This window comes from Oryzias melastigma, linkage group LG3, assembly GCF_002922805.2.
Source record: "Oryzias melastigma strain HK-1 linkage group LG3, ASM292280v2, whole genome shotgun sequence".
Lineage (NCBI taxonomy): Eukaryota > Metazoa > Chordata > Actinopteri > Beloniformes > Adrianichthyidae > Oryzias > Oryzias melastigma.
The window spans coordinates 33,963,216-33,983,135 of NC_050514.1; the positions used below are offsets into that span (position 1 = coordinate 33,963,216).

Sequence of the window (19,920 nt, forward strand, 5' to 3'; positions counted from 1 at the left end):
TTGTCTGCTGGACATGACAAGTTACAAAATAATGAAATAAAGAAGAAAACATCAGATTTGAGAGCATTGCTTCAAATACAAAAGGGGTTTATACAAATATACTCCTGTGTCCACTGACTAATAACTCCCCTATCTCACTCCAACACAAAAGGCCTCCAGCTCTTATCTGTTTGTTCTGCTGCTGAACAGAAAAAATTAGAAAAAAAATGGATTTGAAAGTTTCTACAAATATACTCCAACTGTTTCCTATGATAAATAACCCCTATTGTATCATTGACATCTGTACAATCCAAGAGGCCTTCAGTCCTGATCTGCTCAGCTGCTGGACAGGAGAAAAATAAAAACTAAGATCTAAAACTGAGATGACAGGAAGTGGTGTCAAGAAGAGGTGGTGGCGGTGGGGTGGAGATGATATATAAAGAGCGAGAAAAAAGAGGAGAGTTTGGCTGGAGCCGCGAGGAGAGCAGCTGGGCAGGCTAACAGGGAATGATAATGACCTCAGAAATCTGCTGTTCGCTCCACAACAATGGGGCGCTCAGTCGCCCGGAAAATTGTGTTCATCAGCGAGCTCTGCTCACTTACTAATTGACATTGCCAAATATTTTAGGAACAATTGGAATGTGGTGGTGGTGGTGGGGGGGGGGGAGAGAAAAGGCTCAGAGATCTTAATCCCTGGACTTAATTCCCCCTCCCCCGTCTTCCTCTCCTCTTTTTGATGAGCAGATAGCCGCGGCTACGAGAAACAGCTAATTTCTCGTGTAGCTTTCTGCCGCCTGATGGTGACACAAAAGGCTTTTTATGTGACCCGTCAATGGGGGTTAAGAGCAGGGGATTAGCGGCAGGGTGGGGGGGTGGGGCCAAAATTCAAGAATGATAGAAAGAAACGGCCGGGTCATTATGTCCCGCCCAACACGGATCCCGCCGCCATCATTTGCATTCGCTGCCTCATTTCTCAGGAATCCCACGCTGACGGAGTCGGACAGCTGTCACCGGCGCAGGGAGGGAGCCGCCGCCCCCCCTACAGTTAAGCGGGGAAACTTTTGATTGAAAGAGGCCCGGTTTGTTTCGGAGAGGAGCCGCAGTTTGAAAGCGGCGTGACACCTGAGCAGATAGCTGGCATTAGGAACATTAATATGCAAGCAGCCTACCTGACGGTGCGAGGCAGCCTTCTGTTGTGGAAAGATAAATATTGTGTTTTAATTATAAAAACATAAAACAAGAAGACGGGCGCTCGCTTCGGAGGGAGGCGGAGCCTGTTTTGGCAACAGTTTGGAGTTGGACGGCCTGTCACAGCGCCCCCCTGTCCTCCTCTGCTGTCACTTTCCCATGTTCCTCAGTCCATTTTACCCGTCTGACTTCATAACCAGGCGGGGGGGAATCCTAACGTGATCATTAGGACATGGGGGGGGGTTGATAAATGTTTCATAAGGACGCGTACGGCCACTGATATCCGCTCAGGAATGGCGAGGAGGGGGGGTGTCCTCGCCGCCATCAATTGAAATTCTTAAATCTGTAAAAAAAATTCCCAGCACGGGTAATATTTACAAATGGAGGCTGAGAGCCGGGCGGAAGGTGGCGGAGCTGCGGGGGGGGAATCAAATGAACTGCGAGCAGAAAGAGAACAGAGAAATAAATTGGCCTTTTATAACGCGCGAGCGTGCACAAAAATACTAAGTCTGCATTTATCCGAGGCCCGTCAATCAGAGCGGCACACTGACAATTAGCGCGTTTGAATAGAACTTTTATCATTTAGCAGACACCAGAGTCCTGACCTACTGTACGAAAATACAGCGCCGGGAATGAATGTGCCGCCAACACAATGACTGTCTATTTCAGTTTGGTGACACATAAAAAATACAGATATGACAGGCCAGACTCCTTCAAACGGGGGTGGGGGGGCGAGGAGCGCAGGTTAGCAACCACAGACTTCTGTGATTATAGAGAAGAATGGCGAGGAGGGGAGGGGGGTTGTATTAGAGGAGCGGATGTCAATTACAAAGACAAAGTCATTTCTACAGGCTGGAGACATGAGGAAAAAAGGAGGCTTCACGTGCACACTCTGCGTGCGCGTGTGCAGCACATGCGCACCCATGTCTTGGTTCAAAACCACCTCCTTAACCACAAACTCACCAGGCTTGATGCCGTTTTCACTAAAATACTAACATTTCTGGACATTATCCGGCTTTTTTAGGATTTTATTTCACAAAAAATATACATATATAGATATATATATTATTTGAAATTGGTGCAAAAAAACGTTCACGAAAATGATAAAAATTTAATTATAAGTAGATTTTCTCGGTTGGTTTTGTTTCATCACATAAAACTTCTGAATCCGTTTTTGTCGCAATCTAATTTGTTTGGCTCAGTAGCTCCCCCTAGTGTCCAAACTAAGGAGCTCTACACAGTCAAGTATTCTCTACGAGGCTTTTTTTATTTTAGATAAATTTAATGAAAAAAAAAGATTGAACAAAAGGATTCTGCACCAAACTTGAAGATGTTTTTACCAAAATACCAGCTTCTCTACATATTTTCAGATTTTTGTTTGAATTTTATAAAACAGAAACTTTTTTTAAAGGCAAATTTTATTTCACTGCCACTTAAAAAACACTAAAATGTTGCAGTTTTTCAAAACAGTTTTGAAGGATTTTTTTAAATATAAAAAATAAAAAATAAAAAATATTAAAAACGAACTCAAAGTTGATTTGCTTCGCTAATTTATTTTGTCAAAAAAAAAACTTCAGAAACTGTTTGGAGAAAGTCAAAAACAGAACAGGAAACAGCCTAAACATCAGGCTTCTGGGCAGGCTTTTGGACACTAGATGGAGCTGTTTCAAATACGGCAGGAAAATCAGCACCTCCAGGCGTTTCATTCCAGTTAAACGTTTATAGATGATTGGGGGCGGGGCTCCAGACTTCACCAAAATGCAGCAAACATCAGGAAATGAAGAGAAGCCAATAAAACATTCTCCTAATTTAAATAAATGATGCCGTTCTTTAAATGACCACTGGGGGCTGGTTTCAGCTCCCATCAACTTAAGTTCAATCATGAGAAAACTTCCAGTTTGGGGCGGGGGAGAGGGGGAGGGGGTATTTTGTTATTTGATTTTATTGGTTCTTGCATTTGTGTATTGTTACACTCTTGTTTTTTGATTGGCTGGTGGGTGGAGTCAACACACACACACTTCCTTTTACTTTCCTCCGCCCAAACGCTCATTCTTGGAACATCGTTGAAGTGGGTGGAGCAAACTCCAGTTAATGTCCCCACCATTGACAGTATGTAGAGAGAACTGGACTGAGTGACTCCTCCCACTTCGCGTTCCAAACAGGAAGTACCTGTTGGTCCCATTGACTTCCATTGAAAAATTAACAGCTATAACTCATTCATTCTATTGATCAGAAAGACCGTTCTAACTCGTCCTGCTAAAACTTTTTTTTTCATGATATATTCTCAAGTTTTAAACTGGCCAATCAGAGGCCTCAGTAAGAGCATGTGGTGCCCGCTGGCCCCCAACCTCCAACATTTGAAGAGTTTGATTGACAGATTCTCCCGAGCCTGGTTTCAGTGGAAGGGGTGTGGCTTTCCAACAAACTCACTTTTGATGGGCAAGAGCGGTTACCATAGAAACGACGACTCAAACTGACTCTGACCAATCACTGCTTGCTCACTGGTGTGGTTTCAAAATGGTGACGTCCGTGTCGTTCATTTTGTTGGAACCAGAAGTAAGTCTGTTTCTGTTGGTGATGTCACAGCTTTGTTTAGTCCATCTCTAAATGTGTCAATGATCTCTACCCAACCTCAGGTTTCGTGGAGGATGACGTCAGATTCTCGGGTCACTTTCTCTGTTTGCGACTCAGCTGCAAAAAATACTTTAAGGAGATTTTTATTCCAGAGAATCGTTGGTTTTACTTACAGACAACAGAAACCGCTGGAGAAGTTTCCAGAGTTGATGACATCTCTTCATGATTCTATAGGTAGCCGTTCGGTCTGGATCTGGTTCCATTCTACTTTATTCCTGTTTCAATGACACAGTAATTACACTGTAACAGTTTGTCTGCATGTGTAATTACGCCCCCATTGTACTGTTGCAATTAGACGAATATCCACGCTTTATAACCTAAGGCGTCAAGTTGGCAAATCCAATTTCAATTTGTATGGAGCAAGCGTTTTTGCCTGCTCGTTTGAGCCGTGGTAAGACCAGGGATATGCCGGCTAATCCCTGCCATGTTAAACGCAAAAGGAAAATGTAGACGGGGGGGTGGTGGGGGGGTTCTCCAGACACAGAAAGAGACGCCGGCAGCCGGAGGGAGCGCACCAGTCTTTGACTGCCACCAGCACAGAGGCAGGAGCCGAGCGCGCCCCCCCGAACGCATTTAACCACAAAAGCCGGAATCAGTCGAGGTGATTTGTGCGGAGAAGGGGGGCTTCTGGGGGGGGCGGGAACCCCCTCCATGTCCGACAAACCTGTTGCTGTACCCCAGCGGTCGGTGCGGCGAACGACCTCCCATCGGAACCGAGGCGCGCTCAAGGTTAGCTGATTAACAAGGAGCATCTTCAGAGGACGCCGCTGACAGCAGCCTTTGTTTTCTGCCCCCCCAGCAGCCCCCCCCCTCAGCACTTCTCTCTTTTTCACTCTTAAGCGTCTCAAAGACAAACGCAGCACAGCTGACCTTCTTTCACAGTTGAGATGTTATCGCTGATTACTATAATTTAAGTTCAACTCAGGATGGCGGCGGGGAGGTGGTTAGGCCTGCACGTGCACACGCTCGCAGGTGTGCGCACGCTCTGAGAAACATCACCCGTTTCTCCCTTTGATGAGCCGAGTTATTAAGGTAAACACAATGGTACAGCGGCCACATCCTGTTCCAGAGCGTGATGCGCACACACACGTGCACGCACGCCGGCGGCGGGCGCGCACGCCAAACAAAGGCATGCAGAGGCGAAGCATGACACCTTTCTCCACACATACTCTTCACACATCAAAGCTTCTAATTTGAAAGTCCCTGAGGTCTAAATGTGAATCACATCGTGTGAGTCGTGAAGTTTGGCACTCGTGACTAAAAAACACAGGAAGAGGTAAAAACGAGCATCATTAAGGTTTCTGTTCTTCAACCAGGAACTTTTTAAAGAACACACCTGAAACTTTAAACGTCTCATTTCTGCTTCAACAAAGTCAAACCGTCTAAAACTGACGGGAGTCTTCACCGAGAAACAAAACGCATCAAATAGAAGAAAATAAAACAGCTTTTAGAGAACATTTCTAATCTGTTGAGTTTGGGGTTTATTTAAATAAATCCCTCTGTAGACCGTCTCCACTGAGCAGTACGTTATGGTTATGGTGAGGGCTGGATTGATAAAACAAATTAATCAATTTGAATCCATCTAAGCTCAATAGATCAATAATCAATCAATAAAGTCCAGAACAATCAAACACAAAATGAATACAGTCTGCTAGCTTGATGCTAACGTATAATGCTAAAGTCCACTAGCTTGATGCTAACGTAAAATGCTAAAGTCCGCTAGCTTGGTGCTAACGTATAATGCTAAAGTCTGCTAGCTTAATGCTATCGTACAATGCTAAAGTTCACTACCTTGATGCTAACATATAATGCTAAAGTCCACTAGCTTGATGCTAACGTACAATGCTAAACTCCGCTAGTTTGATGCCAACGTACAATGCTAAAGTCTACTAGCTTGATGGTAACAAATAACGGCAAAAACTAAGCTAACAACAACAGTGGAGTTCATCCAGTAACTTATTCTATCTGCTCGGCTTTTAGTACTTCGTGGATATGATGCATTGTGAGGATGGTGTCCAAATTGCTTTCAAAATCCAGAAGACTAGATCGTTTATTCAGTAGTTGGGGATCAAGATGGGGATTCTGACGTAGCCCAAGTCAATTTTTTTGTGATACAGACGCCACCATTTTGGAGCCAGTAAGCAGTGATTGGTCTGAATCGATTTGAGTTTCTCTGACAGAACTCTCACCAATCAGAAGTGAGCATGTCGGAAGGCCCAACCCCATGGAATCTGTCAATCAAACGTTTTGATTGTTGGGCATGGGGGCCAGCAGCCTACTTTACTGAGGGATCTGATTGGTCAGTTTATAACTTGAACTACAGAAAAATTATAATAAAAAAAAAAATGGAGCAAGAATAGTTATTATTACCATTATGAGTAGCAGCTATTTATTTCTCTAATGAAGTCTATGGATCTTCTCGGAGCCAGTGGGAACTTCCTGTTTGGAACAGTCAGTCCAGTTCTCATATACAGTCAATGCTTAACACAGTTTATCTAACGAAGACCTGTAAGTGAAACCATTTGGTGAATTCTGCCGGTTTTAAGAGACCTTGTTTGTTGGTAAACAGCTTTTCAAAGCCGCTCCCATCAGATTTGAGGTGCTTAAGTCGAGACGAGGAGGAAGAAGCTGAGGAAGAGGGTGTGTGTGTGTGTGTGTGTTAGATATGGAGAAAAATACTTTCAGCATTAAAATTCAGAAGATAATTACATCCGCTGCACCCCCCACACCCAAGCCTGTTGAGAAAGTGTTATGTTTAATAGTCTCTATAAAGAAAATAGGTTTTTATCTCACTCTCATTTTCATTAATTCCTAATTGGGGTGGGGGTGGGTTGTCTGTTATTATTTCTTAGATTAAAATAAACATAGCCTGTCCCATGTTCAAACCCATCACACTACACAGAGGCATGATAAGGACTTCATGCCTCTGTGAATAAATAAACAATTTCATCTCCACTGGTGGAATTAAGTTGCTTACAGCCTTAAGCTAAGCCACTCTGATTTCTATTTATATATATATTTATGTGTTTTTCTTTCTCAGAAGACTTAAGAGCACATCCTCGCTCTTGCAAACGAAGCTCGCTAATTTTTTTGACCTGCTTTATATGTATATCTTTAATTAGTGTCTTGTTTAGCTTAAACCGACTGATTATCGCGAATTCGTGACCTAATTACTGCGCGCGATTCTTAATGCCAGTGTTGTGCCCTGAGGAGCAAGCAAAAGTTACCTTTAAAAACTTGTGTAATCATTAGCAATGAGCCTCCCTTAATCCCACTAAACATACACTTATCTAGCCCCAGTTGGGCTGTGTTTGCTGGGGAGGGGAGGGGGAGAGGGGAGGGGGCTGCTTTCCTCCGACGTGTTTATTAAAGACATTTATTAATCGCTGTGGTTAAGGCGAGAGCGTCCCTGCGCTCCTCGTCTTTGCTCTTCTTCCTCTGGGATTCAGACGGACGACCTGCAAACGAGAAGGCCGCGGCGCCGCCGCCGCCGTCTTCACGACTGAGTCCTTGGAAGTTACTGCAGGACAAAATGTGTCTGTGGGTGTGAGGGGGTTAAAGGGGGGAGTATGGTAATGAGGAGGAAGACAGACTCCTCCCAGAAAGGCTGTGGTGTTAATGAGTCCGACTCTTTCACTTCCTTCCTGAGGATGATTTGAAATAAATGTGAAGCCAACAGACTTCAGCACGTAGGGGGATTATAATTGAATCAATTCAGTCCCTGTTCACTGTTACACAACTCAAAAACAAACATGCTCACACTTTGGCTCAAACTATTTAGAAAAATTATGTTATTATTACAGTTTTGTACCAATCGTTCGTCCATTTATCCATCCATCTATCTGTCTGTCTATCAAATCATCCATCCATTCATCCATCCATCCAACAATTTGTCTATCCATCCATTCGTTCATCTATCCATCCATCAATCAATCCACCCATCCATCCGTCCCTCCATCTGTCCATTGATTAATCCATCCATTAATTTTCCAAACTTGCTAAATCCCCTTTAGGGTCACAGGGTTGCTGGAGCCTATCCCAACCACTGTTAGGTGAAGGCAGGGTATCCCCTGGACAGGTCTGTTTTAAAACAACTAAACAAGACGCTCTTAACATCTGTTGTCCTACCTGAGGATGGCGAAGAGGGATGTGGACTGTCATCCTGGACGCTCCCCGTCTGAGACTGTCCTCCGCCGGCGCCGCTCTCTTCCGTCACGTTGGATGATCCCGGGGTGGTGGATCGGCTGATGGACTGCGACTCGGGATCGCTGGCTGATCCGCGGCGCTCTTCTGCGCCCTGCTGAAGTGCTTCGTCGATGGCCCTGCCGTCTCTGCTGTGTATGCGGGAGTGGACAACCATTTGATGGTAGGTTCTGAAGGCCCGACCGCAGTCGGGACACTCAGAGGGCTTCTCCTTCAGGCCGGACAGGCCGGAGAGGCTGTAGTCGACGTTGGGGCCTCCGAGGCCAGCCAAGACTCCAGGAGCCTCGGCATTCCCGTGGTGAAGCAGTAAGTCACGGTGACTTTCATAGCTTCTGCCGTCCTCCTTCATTGGCATCATGGCTCCACCTGAGGTCTTAGAGACCTGAAGGGCATCAGAGAGCTGCTTCTGCTTAGAGCTATCACTGGAAGCAAGCAAGGAGAAGTCGGGTTTGTCTTTTGAATAGGAAGCCAAGGCACCGCCTGTCTCATCGTCCGGTCCTGGAGTCATGTGGGGCGGGTGCTGCTGGTCCTTGGGCATGAAGGCTCGGTCCATCTCCATTCCGCGAGCCATGATCTGCCAAGCTTGGTAGCTATTGAGCGAGTCCATCTCTGCCACTTTGGCCGCCGCTTGGAGGCGCTCCATGCAGCTGGATTTCAGCGGCGGCACAAGGTTGAGACAACCGAGGAGTGAGCGCTTTTCGCTTTCGCCCAGCCCATGTGCAACACCTCCAGCCATAGGGCCGAGCAGTTTCCCCAACATCTCCTTCTCCTTCATGACAATCCCAGCTTTCGCCAGCATCTGATGCTGCTCACTGAGGCCCTGCTTGTCTGGGGAGAGGAAGCCTCCCTGAAGACAGGAGATGTAGCGGGAATACAGGTTGGCATGAGCTTCCTGAGCCAGGCTGCTCATGCTGTTGATGGCTGCCATGTCTTGCTCGCTGTGCTGGGGGGGCTTGCTCTTGATGGCCAGCTTGTTTAGATGCACCTTCATGTGGTTCTTCAGGAACCAGGGTTCCTTAAAGCGGCGGCCACAGATTTGGCAGCAGTGTTCGAAAGAGTCCTTGTGCTTTCGCATGTGACCTTTGAGGAACCACGCTTGACTGAACACTTGGCCGCAGACATCGCAGCGAAACTCGGTGGCCATCTGCATGCCGCCCGCGCCGCCGGCACCCTGGCCCTGCGTGGTTTCGGCCGTGATGTGGGCCTTCTCCACGTGGCTGATCAGCTCCTCCTCGTGGGAGGCAGCAAACTCACAAAGGGTGCATTTGTAGGGTTTGTGAAGAATGCGGATGTGGCGGTCCAGTTCTTCCCGCTTCTTGAACTTCCCTTTGCAGAAGGTACAGCGGAAGCCCGTGCCCGGGTTCGCGGACTGCTCATCCTGAGCTCCGGTCGGCTTAGGCGAAGTCGAGGGCTGGCAGAGTGTTTCTGGAGTAGCCAGACTGGGGGGCGGCGGGGGCCCACACGCCGAACTGATCTGCTGCTGATGGGTGTTGGTGCTGCTATTGAGTCCCAAAGTCTGCGCCGTCTGCAGAAGACTGCCGCTGCCTCTCATCTGCTTGTCCCTCAGGATGGCCCTCTCCTCCAGCTCGTGCAGCAACCGATTCTCCTCCCGGACGCGGCCCCGCCCCTTTCCCAGATTTCCCAGCTTGTGCGTGCGGAGGTGGATCTTCAGGTTGCCCTTCTGAGCCGCTCGGTGGTCGCAGTACGGACACTTGAAAGGCTTCTCTCCCGTATGCGTGCGCATGTGCAGCGACAGGATGCTGTTGAAACGGAAGCGCTTGCCGCACAGCGGACACGGATACTTCCTGTTCTTGCGAGCGTCGTCTTCGATGTCGTTCATCTGAGACATGATGCCGAGGTTTTGACCGTTGAGGAACTGCTGCAGGTCGACGCGCCCGTTCAGTCCGCTCAGAGCCCCCGCGTCGATGTTCCTGTTGAGTTGATTGGCTAGCAGGGCCATTTGGCTACTAATGGGTTGGCTCGCCAGGGCGGCGTGGTGGCTCTTCTCGTCCAGAGGGGTGGCTGCCTTCTCCTCGGGAAGCTGCTGTGGGCGGTGCAGGTCTGGAAAGGCGTGGCCTAGCTGGGCGGTCAGCTGGTGAAGCTTCTGACTGATGGGGTAGCGGCCATTTAACACGGCACTGCTGAGATGGGCGTCGGTGTCGGGCACCGCTGATGATACACCGAGACACAAACTGGAGTCCTCCATCCTGGAGACAGACAAGAAGAAGAGTGTTTGAAGACATTTCACCGGAGCAGGCGTCAGCACAGAGGGCCTCTCTCCAAACCCTTTTGGAAGCAATAATTACTCTGTAAACAGCAAGCGATGTGTAATTAGTCTTGTGCCCGTCCTATCACAATTCCTCCAATTACACGCCTTAATGAAACGGAGCAACGGCATTGTGGGGAAGCCACCTCCGTGCTACAATTATGATATTTACAGAAGCTCTTAAAACCAAAGGGTTCCTCCATTAAACACAACAATCTTATCTCAGAGACGCGACACTTGTTACCGGGTAAATTCCAGTTGTGTTACATTTGATGGGAATCTCACCGTTTTTCAGTTTCAGTTTCCTGTGAGGAAACAAAGGCTTTGTCTGAATTCACTCACAACTTAGCAGAGTACATACAACTGTCTGGGTGAATACTGGATTCTGATTGGCTGCAGGGTGTCCATTAAAAAGTGATAGTTGTTACCTAAAAAAAGTGTGAATGTTCCATATTATTTATTGCTCTGGTCTAAACGTCAGTTTGTAACCGGAATATCTGGATTATAGGTGGACAGACAACACAAAACAGCAGAAAAGATCTCTTCAAGTTCCTAAAATGTCAGAATGATGGACGTGTCAGGATTTCAAATTCAAATTTGTCCATCAACTGCATTGTCTTTAAATTGAATCAGTTTTTTGTATGTCTTTCTGTCTTGTTTACCTTATTGGATTTGTAGCAAACGTGTTTTCGTTGTTTAACATTAAATAATGATACAAATAGTTTGTTTTTTGGTCCATATTTAATGATCAGAGTTAATGGTAGATATTTTTTCAGTTAAAGCGATTGGACCACATAGCTTCTTTGAAACAAATTTTAGCTTCATCTCCTGGACAAAATCAAGCGGTAAGAGGTGAACTCTCCAAAATAATGCTTTGAATCACTTATCCTTCGCTGGTTGAGGCCAGGCCGGGAGATCCCCGTACCCAGACCCCTCTATACTGTACTGGACATCGCCGCTGGGCGGAGACCCAACCCCCGCCCTGATTAACTGAATGGGGGAAGCGGGAAACCAAACGTGGTAGAGACTGTTGGAGAGGGCAAAGGTCAGCCCACTTATACACCTGTCACACCTGTCACGCGGTCTGTGCGTGAACTGTTTGATATTTTTAATGCGATATGTGAACCGTATATAAAAGTTAAACATTGGTGGTACATGCGTGAAAAGGTCGTTAGACATACATGGATATTTGTGGAAATGTGTGTGTTCTCGCTAAAATCACACACAATTGCGTAAGATTTCCAAAAAAACTGCACATAAACTACGTTAAACAAGCGATAACTGCGTAAGATTCAACAGCTCAAAACCGAACTCGCGTAAAAACCAGACAGCCGAAACCCTCGACGTAAATCTGTGTACATCAATGGTGGACGCAAGAAACACACATGAATACGTATATCACAGTGTGGCACGGCCTTTAGTCCTCATACAGAAGAGTGGGATCGGTTCAGGTTCTCTAGCCGTTACCATGACAGCACATCACTAAGCATATCAAATGGTCCACTTCTTGTGAAAAATTATTTAAACTAAAAAATATATATATTAAAGCACTAAAATTGATGTTTCATTCTTCCGTAAGTGACGGTGGAATGAGACCCTTTGAGGTGTTCATTATCATTATCAGAAATGCACTTTGCAGAAGCAACTTCTGAGTCTTCCATTACTTTCTGATATTGGACACCTCGCTTTGCGTTAGCTCATACATTCGTCGCCATTCTGTCAGGGTGTTCAAAGTCTTGGTAAAAAAACAATGGCTATGTCTGAATTCCCACCCTATACTCCGACTACTAAAAAACTATCTAGCGTCCTGGATTTTAAAAGCAATTCAGACATTTTTATTTTTTTTTTTTAACAGTTGATATGTCGATACTGATTTCACGACGTGAAAGTCTAATCAATACAAACTGGTACCACAATCCTCAGGACGTGGTACCAGATGTGATTATGGACGCAGCACTCGTCCTCGGGATGCGGCCAGTACTGGTACCCTAACTCGGTACCGGACCTGGTATCAAATGTGGTACCAGACACGCTAAAGGATGCAAACTGGGCCCAAATGCGAGACGGTTCCAGGTTAGGTTTAGGGTGCCGATACTGGTATAGGGTACAGTGTACTCCCCGTCCCAATACTGGAGCAGTTCCAGTTCATGGGCCGGAGGTTGGGGACCCATGATTTAATGGAAACAGCCAGTATGTCAAAAAACAGCGAGTTGGGGACCCCCAAAACCTCAAAAAGTGATGTGAAGGTGTCCATAGTGAGAATGAGTTGATTGATACACACTGGTTTTTCACAAAGACTTCTGGGAAATTTCTAAGACACTTGACTGATGCTCACTTTTTGAAGAATATAGTCCAAAATGCATTGCATGTTCATATTACTTTGTTTTTTATTTTGGCGGTTTTATGACAAAAGTGGAGATCATGTGTTTGAATTACATTAAAGTCCAGGATCCTGGAAAGCTTCGCACTAAATAGTCCTTTAGGGAGCAGGGGGGAATTCAGACTCAGAGAAACTTTTGGCCCAACAGGACACCAAAAGTGGGTAAGATGGCTAAAATTAATCTGGATCCAGATCCTGATTCAAATCCATTTCCTGTTGAAACCATCCGAGACTCAGGACGCGGTTCCAGGCGGCGCTCCGTCGAGCTCTTAACTGTTCCAAATGCATCAGGGCTGCTTTCTTTTTTTAAATCCAAGTTCTCGAGAGTGTTTTGATCTCACATGTACAACACGAGCGGATAAATAATTTAAGAAAAAGAGCAACACTGGTTCTAATGCGGATCCATCTGCTCTCCAGATGGAGACGCGTGCGGATCTGCTCGCACACGTTCCTGGCTGCTCGCAGGGTCAGAGCCTTAAGAAACAATAACCACCGTTCGGCTTTGGTCAACAACAACAACAAAAAAAGAAACCAGCATCTCATTAAGCTGATTAGCATGCTGCCTGGTAACGGCGGCTGACACCATATACTGTTAAAACTCTCAATACAGACGAAGAGGGAGGTTAGCAGGCATAATGGGGCCTGTTCTTTCTTCAGCAGCCCGTCCAACTCCAGCTTGATTCTTATCTTGAGGGCATGAATCGAAGGCTATCTAGTGCAGGAATGTGACACCCCCCTGACAAATTCTTCCTAAGTGTCATAAAGCTGGAATTCATCTAAAAAAATACATTTCTTATAAATATATAGATATTGACGTGTGTGCGAGTTCCTTTCGGAGCAGAACGGCGAGATTTGAAGCGGGTTGATGAGCTGTTGCTCATTTGCTGCAGATAGCAGCTTGCCCTTTTCTTCCATTTGATTCCTGCCTTTATCTTTAACATATAACAAAGGCAGATAGACAATGGAATCATGTGAAATGAACTGACGAATCCGGCTTGTGTGTGTTTTTAGCCGACTGGCTGACGAGCGTATGCAAATGAGGCGCATTAATATGCTCGCCCTGCTCCCCAGTCATTTTATTTTTTTTTCCCCTGATTAAAAAGGACATTTCTTATGTGACACCCCCCCGCCCTCGTTCTTCCTCGGCTCACATCAACACTTCAACACAACCCTTCGACTGCAGACAACAGTCCTCCCCCCTTTAAAGTAGTTTTGTCGTTCTTACCGGTCATTTTGGCGTCCCGGCGCGGCGGCAGATGCACCCGCGCGCTGGTACAGTATCCGTTACTCTAACCTGTATAACCTTATCATTTCCTGACATGTGCAGCGAGGCTGCCTCATTAAAACCAGCGGCTCCTCCGATACCTCCAAAACCACACAGACTTCCTTTCGCATTTTCTCACGGCGTTTCACTTGTTGTCTTTATAGTTTGTGGTTTAATATTCAGCAGAGCACCACGTGCACCAGTAAACACCTCTGCACATTCCTCGCCTTAATCGTGACTGCCGCCTGCCCCACAATGCACTTCACTTTCAATTCTGCCCCATCGGTGGCAGAATTTAAACCGAAGCGTGTCACTTCCTGTACGAAAACGCCGGCCGCCGCTCCAGAAAATCAGAGTTTGGAGCCGAAGTTTTGCATCGAAAAGCCATTAGGTGTTCTTTTGGCTCCGATCGACAGGAATCCCGTCAACTTATCAAAATGCGATACCTCATTAAGCCCTCATGAGCAAAGTCATTGCTTTAAACAAATCAATCATTGTTCACAATATGCTGGATTCAATCATTTCTGCCCCAAATCATTAATGACACCAGTGGGGACCGGCTGGGTATTTACCATATGTTGCATGTGCTCGGATCAGAATGCTAAATATTTAGTGATTAGACTGGTTTCAACTGCAGAGATCAATTACCTCTCTGCGCAGCAGCGTCAGTCGCTGCTTTGGTAGGTGCGCCGCCGCCGCAGACGCCACTTTGTGTTTTCTTCTATTGCAGGTGGTCTTTGCGAGACGTCTAATTAAACCAATAAAAAAAAGGCGCTGCCTTGTTTTCCTTCCTCTCTCTCGCACTTTGACTTCACCGCATTATTGCTTTCTGTAATGAGGTGAAAACACTCGGTGTGCAGAGGAACAGGCGTGTGGCACCTGCCGGATTCACTCCACGCAGCTCCAGCCTCGCCATCCCAACCTCCTAACCCCGACGCAGCAACCGCCAGGGGCGCCGAAACTGCAGTCCAACTCTGATCGTCTTCTGATGCAATTCCAGAGCCTTCCCGGACGTCTTCTGATCATGATTATGAGGTTTTAGCCAAAATCTGGGACGTAGTTTCTGCAGAGCGGCAGGAGTTTGTCAGAAATTCACCTCTGAGTTGTGGGCGGGACTGTTTGGTGCCCTACTTACACTTTCTGAGAGTTCTCTGTTTATACGTTTCCCACTAGCTTACAGCCCTCACAACCCCAACTGAACGTTATCAGAGCCATGAAAACAGACGTTCATGCAAGTGGATGCGTCAGAATGGGGTGGAGCTTATGGCCCCGCCCAGCGTATTTACTACGTTATAAATACAATCTTTTTCTAATAGGATTTTTTTGCCCGATTTGCTTGATTAAAGTCTCCTATGACTATTTTTTTTATTTTTAAAAAACGTTCCCAGTAATGCTATAATTATGATTATTAAGTTTTTAACCACAATTCCACAACCTAAATGTCGTAAAAAAATATGTTTTTCATGTTGATCTGAAGCCTCTGTTTCCAAATTCTCCTCTGAGGGGGCGTGGCTTTTGGAACTGAGTAGCCCCGCCCCTGATCCCCCCTCTGATTATGATAGCTCTGTGTCTCACTAGCGTAAATCTTCACCACTGCAGTAATGTCCAGCTGTATGGTTCTGATCCAGATGTCAGCTGGACGAGGAAGTGAAGATCTTTATGGACAGAACTTCCTCCAAAATCCTGATTCTTTCTCCTTCCAGTTCACCAAAGACTCTTTTAGCTAATTCTCCAATGTTTATTGACTGTGATCAATACATTCAATCATTGGTTTCTCAGAGTTCTTGATAAAATAATCAAAGCTAACATCAAAATGCTCTTTCATTGATTTACAATCCTTTCCAACTGCGGTCAAATGAGCCGCCGTTCACATTTCCGTGGTCACATCAAGAAGCTCCGTGGAGTCTGGTGGAGATTTTCCAGCGTTCTCAGTCCTGCTACCGTAAGTATTGGATGAAACTCACACCAAAAATCCAGTGATGCTGATTTGACCACAGAAATGTGAACGGCGGCTCATTTGACTGCAGTCAATGTGAAGATACCATCTTCTCTTCTCCAGAACCTGAACTAGACACTAGGAACAGATGAGGGTTTAGTGCATGTGCAGCAGAGCTGTTGATGGAAAGAAGATCATTCATTCAAACAGAGTCTGTCCAAGACAGTTTGATGGATTTAAAAGGAGAAATACTCGGAAATACAAAATGATTTCTTATTACATTTGTTCTCTTTCACTAAAATATGCCACACAGACATGATAAAAACGGTAAAAACAGGATTTTCATTGGGGGGAACTTTAAAAAACTGCTAAGAAATGTAACTTAAAGTTTCATTTTCTTTATCATTGCCTTCCATCATCAGAAAAATGCTACAAGAACATGTTAAAACACCGTCTGAGAGGTTCTGTATATTCCTGAGAATCTTTCTGCTCCAAAGAGAACGATTCTGGACGACTTTACGCTCCAGGACCCAAAATCAGCCCTAAAGTCCAGCAGACATCAGAACCGACCTCTTCATTTACGTTTATTCCATCGGGAGACGGAACAGGATTTTACTGGAGTGGGTCTTTAAGGAAAGTTCAGTAAAAACAGTGCAGGTGTGGGGCTGATCTTCTCGCCGTAAGCAGCGAGCGCCGCGTCCCTGGCGTCCAATTTGTGGCTCTGGAGTCAGACGTCTCCCCGCGCACGTAAACACGCCACAAACAAGACTTCTTCAGCGGGAGCGAGGAACAATTAGAGGCGAGCGGAGAGCGGAGAGGACGCGATAACCTCGGAGAGAGCAGAGAAAACAACAGCGAGGAGCCTGAATAGCTGTGGAGAGCATGAATGAACAGGAGGCTCTGCCGCCAACAATGCATCATTGAGGGCTGCTTAAGAGCTCCTGTCAACAGGTAGTTCAACTTTCAGCTCATCCCCACTGATCAGTGCCAGCCCTCCTGACAGCGAGAGGAGAAAGACTCCGGGAGGGAGCGGGGGGAAATGCCGAGCCTCTTTTTATCCGTCCGCGCCTCTGACAGCCGTGCAGGGGATGCCATGGGAGGAAGATCAATGCGGGACAAGCAGATTCCCACAGTTCATTGTTCCAGAGTCATCTTCCCGAGACAGCCGGGAGCTCAAAGCTTCCCTTTATGATAACCATCCCTGGTGTTATTCCCACTCTGATGATGAGGACCTGCAGATGTCTCCGCTGTGTGTGCGTCTGTGCACGTGTGCGTGCACGGCTCGCCCCTCAGGAGCGCTGTACAATGGAGGTCACGGTCGACCCCTGCGCCGGATTAAACGCCGTTTTGTTAACGCGGTGAAGGCAGCGTTCAGGTCACAGAAGGAAAATGTTTTTATGTCACAGAGGAGAACGTCGGTCCCACGATTCCTGACGGGAAAAACCGCATCGACGGCGGCGAGAAACGCTTCAACCCCGACGTGAAAGACTGAAACAGTCCAGATCGTTGTCCAAAACGCCCCAGAACCTCCATGAGGATCCATGTGGAGATGGAGATCTTTGTGGAACTCATAAACTGATGGAGCCCCACACCATCACACTCCCACCGTCACATGGGAGTTAGTTTAGGTTAAGATGCACTCCGTCTACAACAGGGGGGTCAAACTCAATCACACAGGGGATAAAATCCAAAACACACTTTAGGTCGAACTGGATTAACTATTATTGAACACTCTAAAACTACATTGTTAAAACCTTAAAACTGTAACTTTTTAACATAATTATGAACTAGATATACAGCATTACCTGAGATAATGCTGGTGTGATGCTGGAAGAGGAATTTAGCGGTTGAAGATGCTAAATTGATAGCTAAAAACACTGAAGCTGAAAGCTGAAGTTGGTTAAGTTTATGGCAAACTAAAATATTAGATAAATCCCAAATTAGCCAAAAAAATAAAAAATAAAAAATAAATAAAAAAAACAACTAAACTTAGGTTAGCCAAAACAGCTAGCATGCAGCTGATTAAATAGTTAAACTTAAAAATTATCCTAAAAAATCTTAGTAAATGCCAAAATAGTCCAAAACGCTAGCAGAATGCTAATTTTTAAACTTAAAACTGTAACTTTTTAACATAATTATGAATAATAAAAATTCAGGAATATTAATCCAGAATAAATCTAATTAAATCTTAAATAACTTTCAATATTTTACTCTACATAATTATAGATTTGGTCAAACTTATACAAGTTAGAAATGAGCTCAAGATAACATCAGGTCATTAATAACAACAAAGTAAAATTATCTGGAATTTTAATAACCCAGAGGGCCGGATCCGGCCCCCGGGCCTTGACTTTGACTCGTTCTAGAGAGTTCCTCTTCTGTTTCAAAAGGAGTCCAGACGTTTTGTGGTTCAGCTCCTCATCAGTCTTCATGGATTCATGTTTGTCTGAGCCTGCTTTACATGCCTAGAACTTTTTTTTAAATTGTTATTAATTATTGAGAAATAAAACATCCATGGAGGTTCAGAGAAGACTTTGAGACTGAAGGAGCCACAGAAGGATTCATTTTTGGCAAGAAAAGGTAACGTTTGTGGAGACCAAAGCTGCTCACCACGTCAACAAAGATGCAGAACCTGATGATGGAGACTGAGGTTCATCCAGGTGTCAACCACCTTTAAATGCAGGAAACCTTCAGCAGGTGAAATCTTTTCCCTCTGATGCTGCAAACTCTGCATCAAGAGCATTCCTGGAAGTCTGGGACGTGAGACTGTCACCGGCAGCATCACCAACGAGGAGAGACTGACCTCTATGACCAAAAACCTGGAGATATTTGACATTCTATGCTCTGTTTTTTACACCTTTAGAGAGAAAAATACAGAAATGTTGTTGTAAATAGTTTGATACTGGACACATTTAAACTTTTAACAATCAAAATCTGTTGTTCATGTACATTAGAACTGTTTTTATTACTAAAAACTCTGAAAATTAAATTTGATTTTGTTTTGTTTTTTTTCATTTTGAGTTGTTATAACACTATTCTGGAATAGAAAACATTGTAAAATGATGATAGATGTTGAAGAGCACACATTTGCAGGACATTCTCTGACCCTTTCATAGTCAAAATGAGCAGAAAAGTCCAGGCGGACATTTTGAGGCTTAAAGGGATTAAATCTAAATAGTTCATTTCACTGTTGTTGGTGCATCTCTGCAGAAAGTTAATCTAACAAACCAAAATGAAATCCGAGGTGATGAGTGACCTCACTATATTTTACAAACACTTAAAATTCTTACATTTTTTTCAAAAACACAAATTTTGCTTAATAAACAAAAATGTGACAAAATGTTGTAGTTCTGCTTGTGATACTCGCTGTCCATCAAAGTGTTTGTGAATTAGTTTAAGTTTGAGTTAATTTACTTTTTTTCATTTTTTACTTTATAGTTACTTTTTAACATTTAGAAACTCTTGAAGTTTTCTTGAATAAAAGAGACTCGTGTCTCCGGAGCTGCAGGTTCCAAACTCCTGATCTAAACTCAAACATGTCAGAGTCCTCTTTATCCTGACAAAGTTTTTTTAGATTCTCCTTCATCCATGAAAGCAGAACATCAGCTGGACTTGGTCCGTCTTTCTCCGTAGGAGACGCTTCACCTCCCAGAGGATCCGTTTGGTTTTAATCTGGATTTAAATGTGTGAGAAATGAAGGTTCTGCCGTCAGAATGACCAGAGCTTCAATCCTCCACAGCGTCCAGTCTCTACACCNNNNGTGACAGGTGTGGAAATCCAGCTCAATTTACTAAGAGGAGACTTTAATCGTTGCACAGCTAATTAAGAAAGAAGGATCTCCTCGTGCACGGCGGCGGCGAGGGGGGGGCGTGCGCGAGCGCCTCGCAGGCAGGACGGCGTTTGAGCCGAAGCTTCTTCTGCTGTTGGGACTTTTCAACTCAAACAAAAGTCTCTGGCTAATTAGCTGCACTTATTACAGGAAGCGAGTCAGGTAATTATTTTAAATCACGCGGCCGATAATTGAATGATTCCTCAATGTCTGAATGTCTGTTTGAACGCCCCCCCCCTCG

At 45.3% G+C, this 19,920-nt stretch overlaps 1 protein-coding gene across 5 annotated transcripts in view; it reads right to left on the reverse strand.

Moving 5' to 3' along the window:
• znf536 (zinc finger protein 536) overlaps nucleotides 1-19,920 on the reverse strand; it is a 195,035-nt gene that overhangs the window by 72,583 nt on the left and 102,532 nt on the right. For all 5 annotated transcript variants that reach the window (XM_024295204.2, XM_024295202.2, XM_024295203.2 and 2 more), the window contains one exon: nucleotides 7,930-10,211. In XM_024295204.2, coding sequence (XP_024150972.1) covers nucleotides 7,930-10,210 — 2,281 coding nt within the window. In that variant the 5' untranslated portion in view covers nucleotide 10,211. The remainder of the gene's footprint in view (nucleotides 1-7,929; nucleotides 10,212-19,920) is intronic.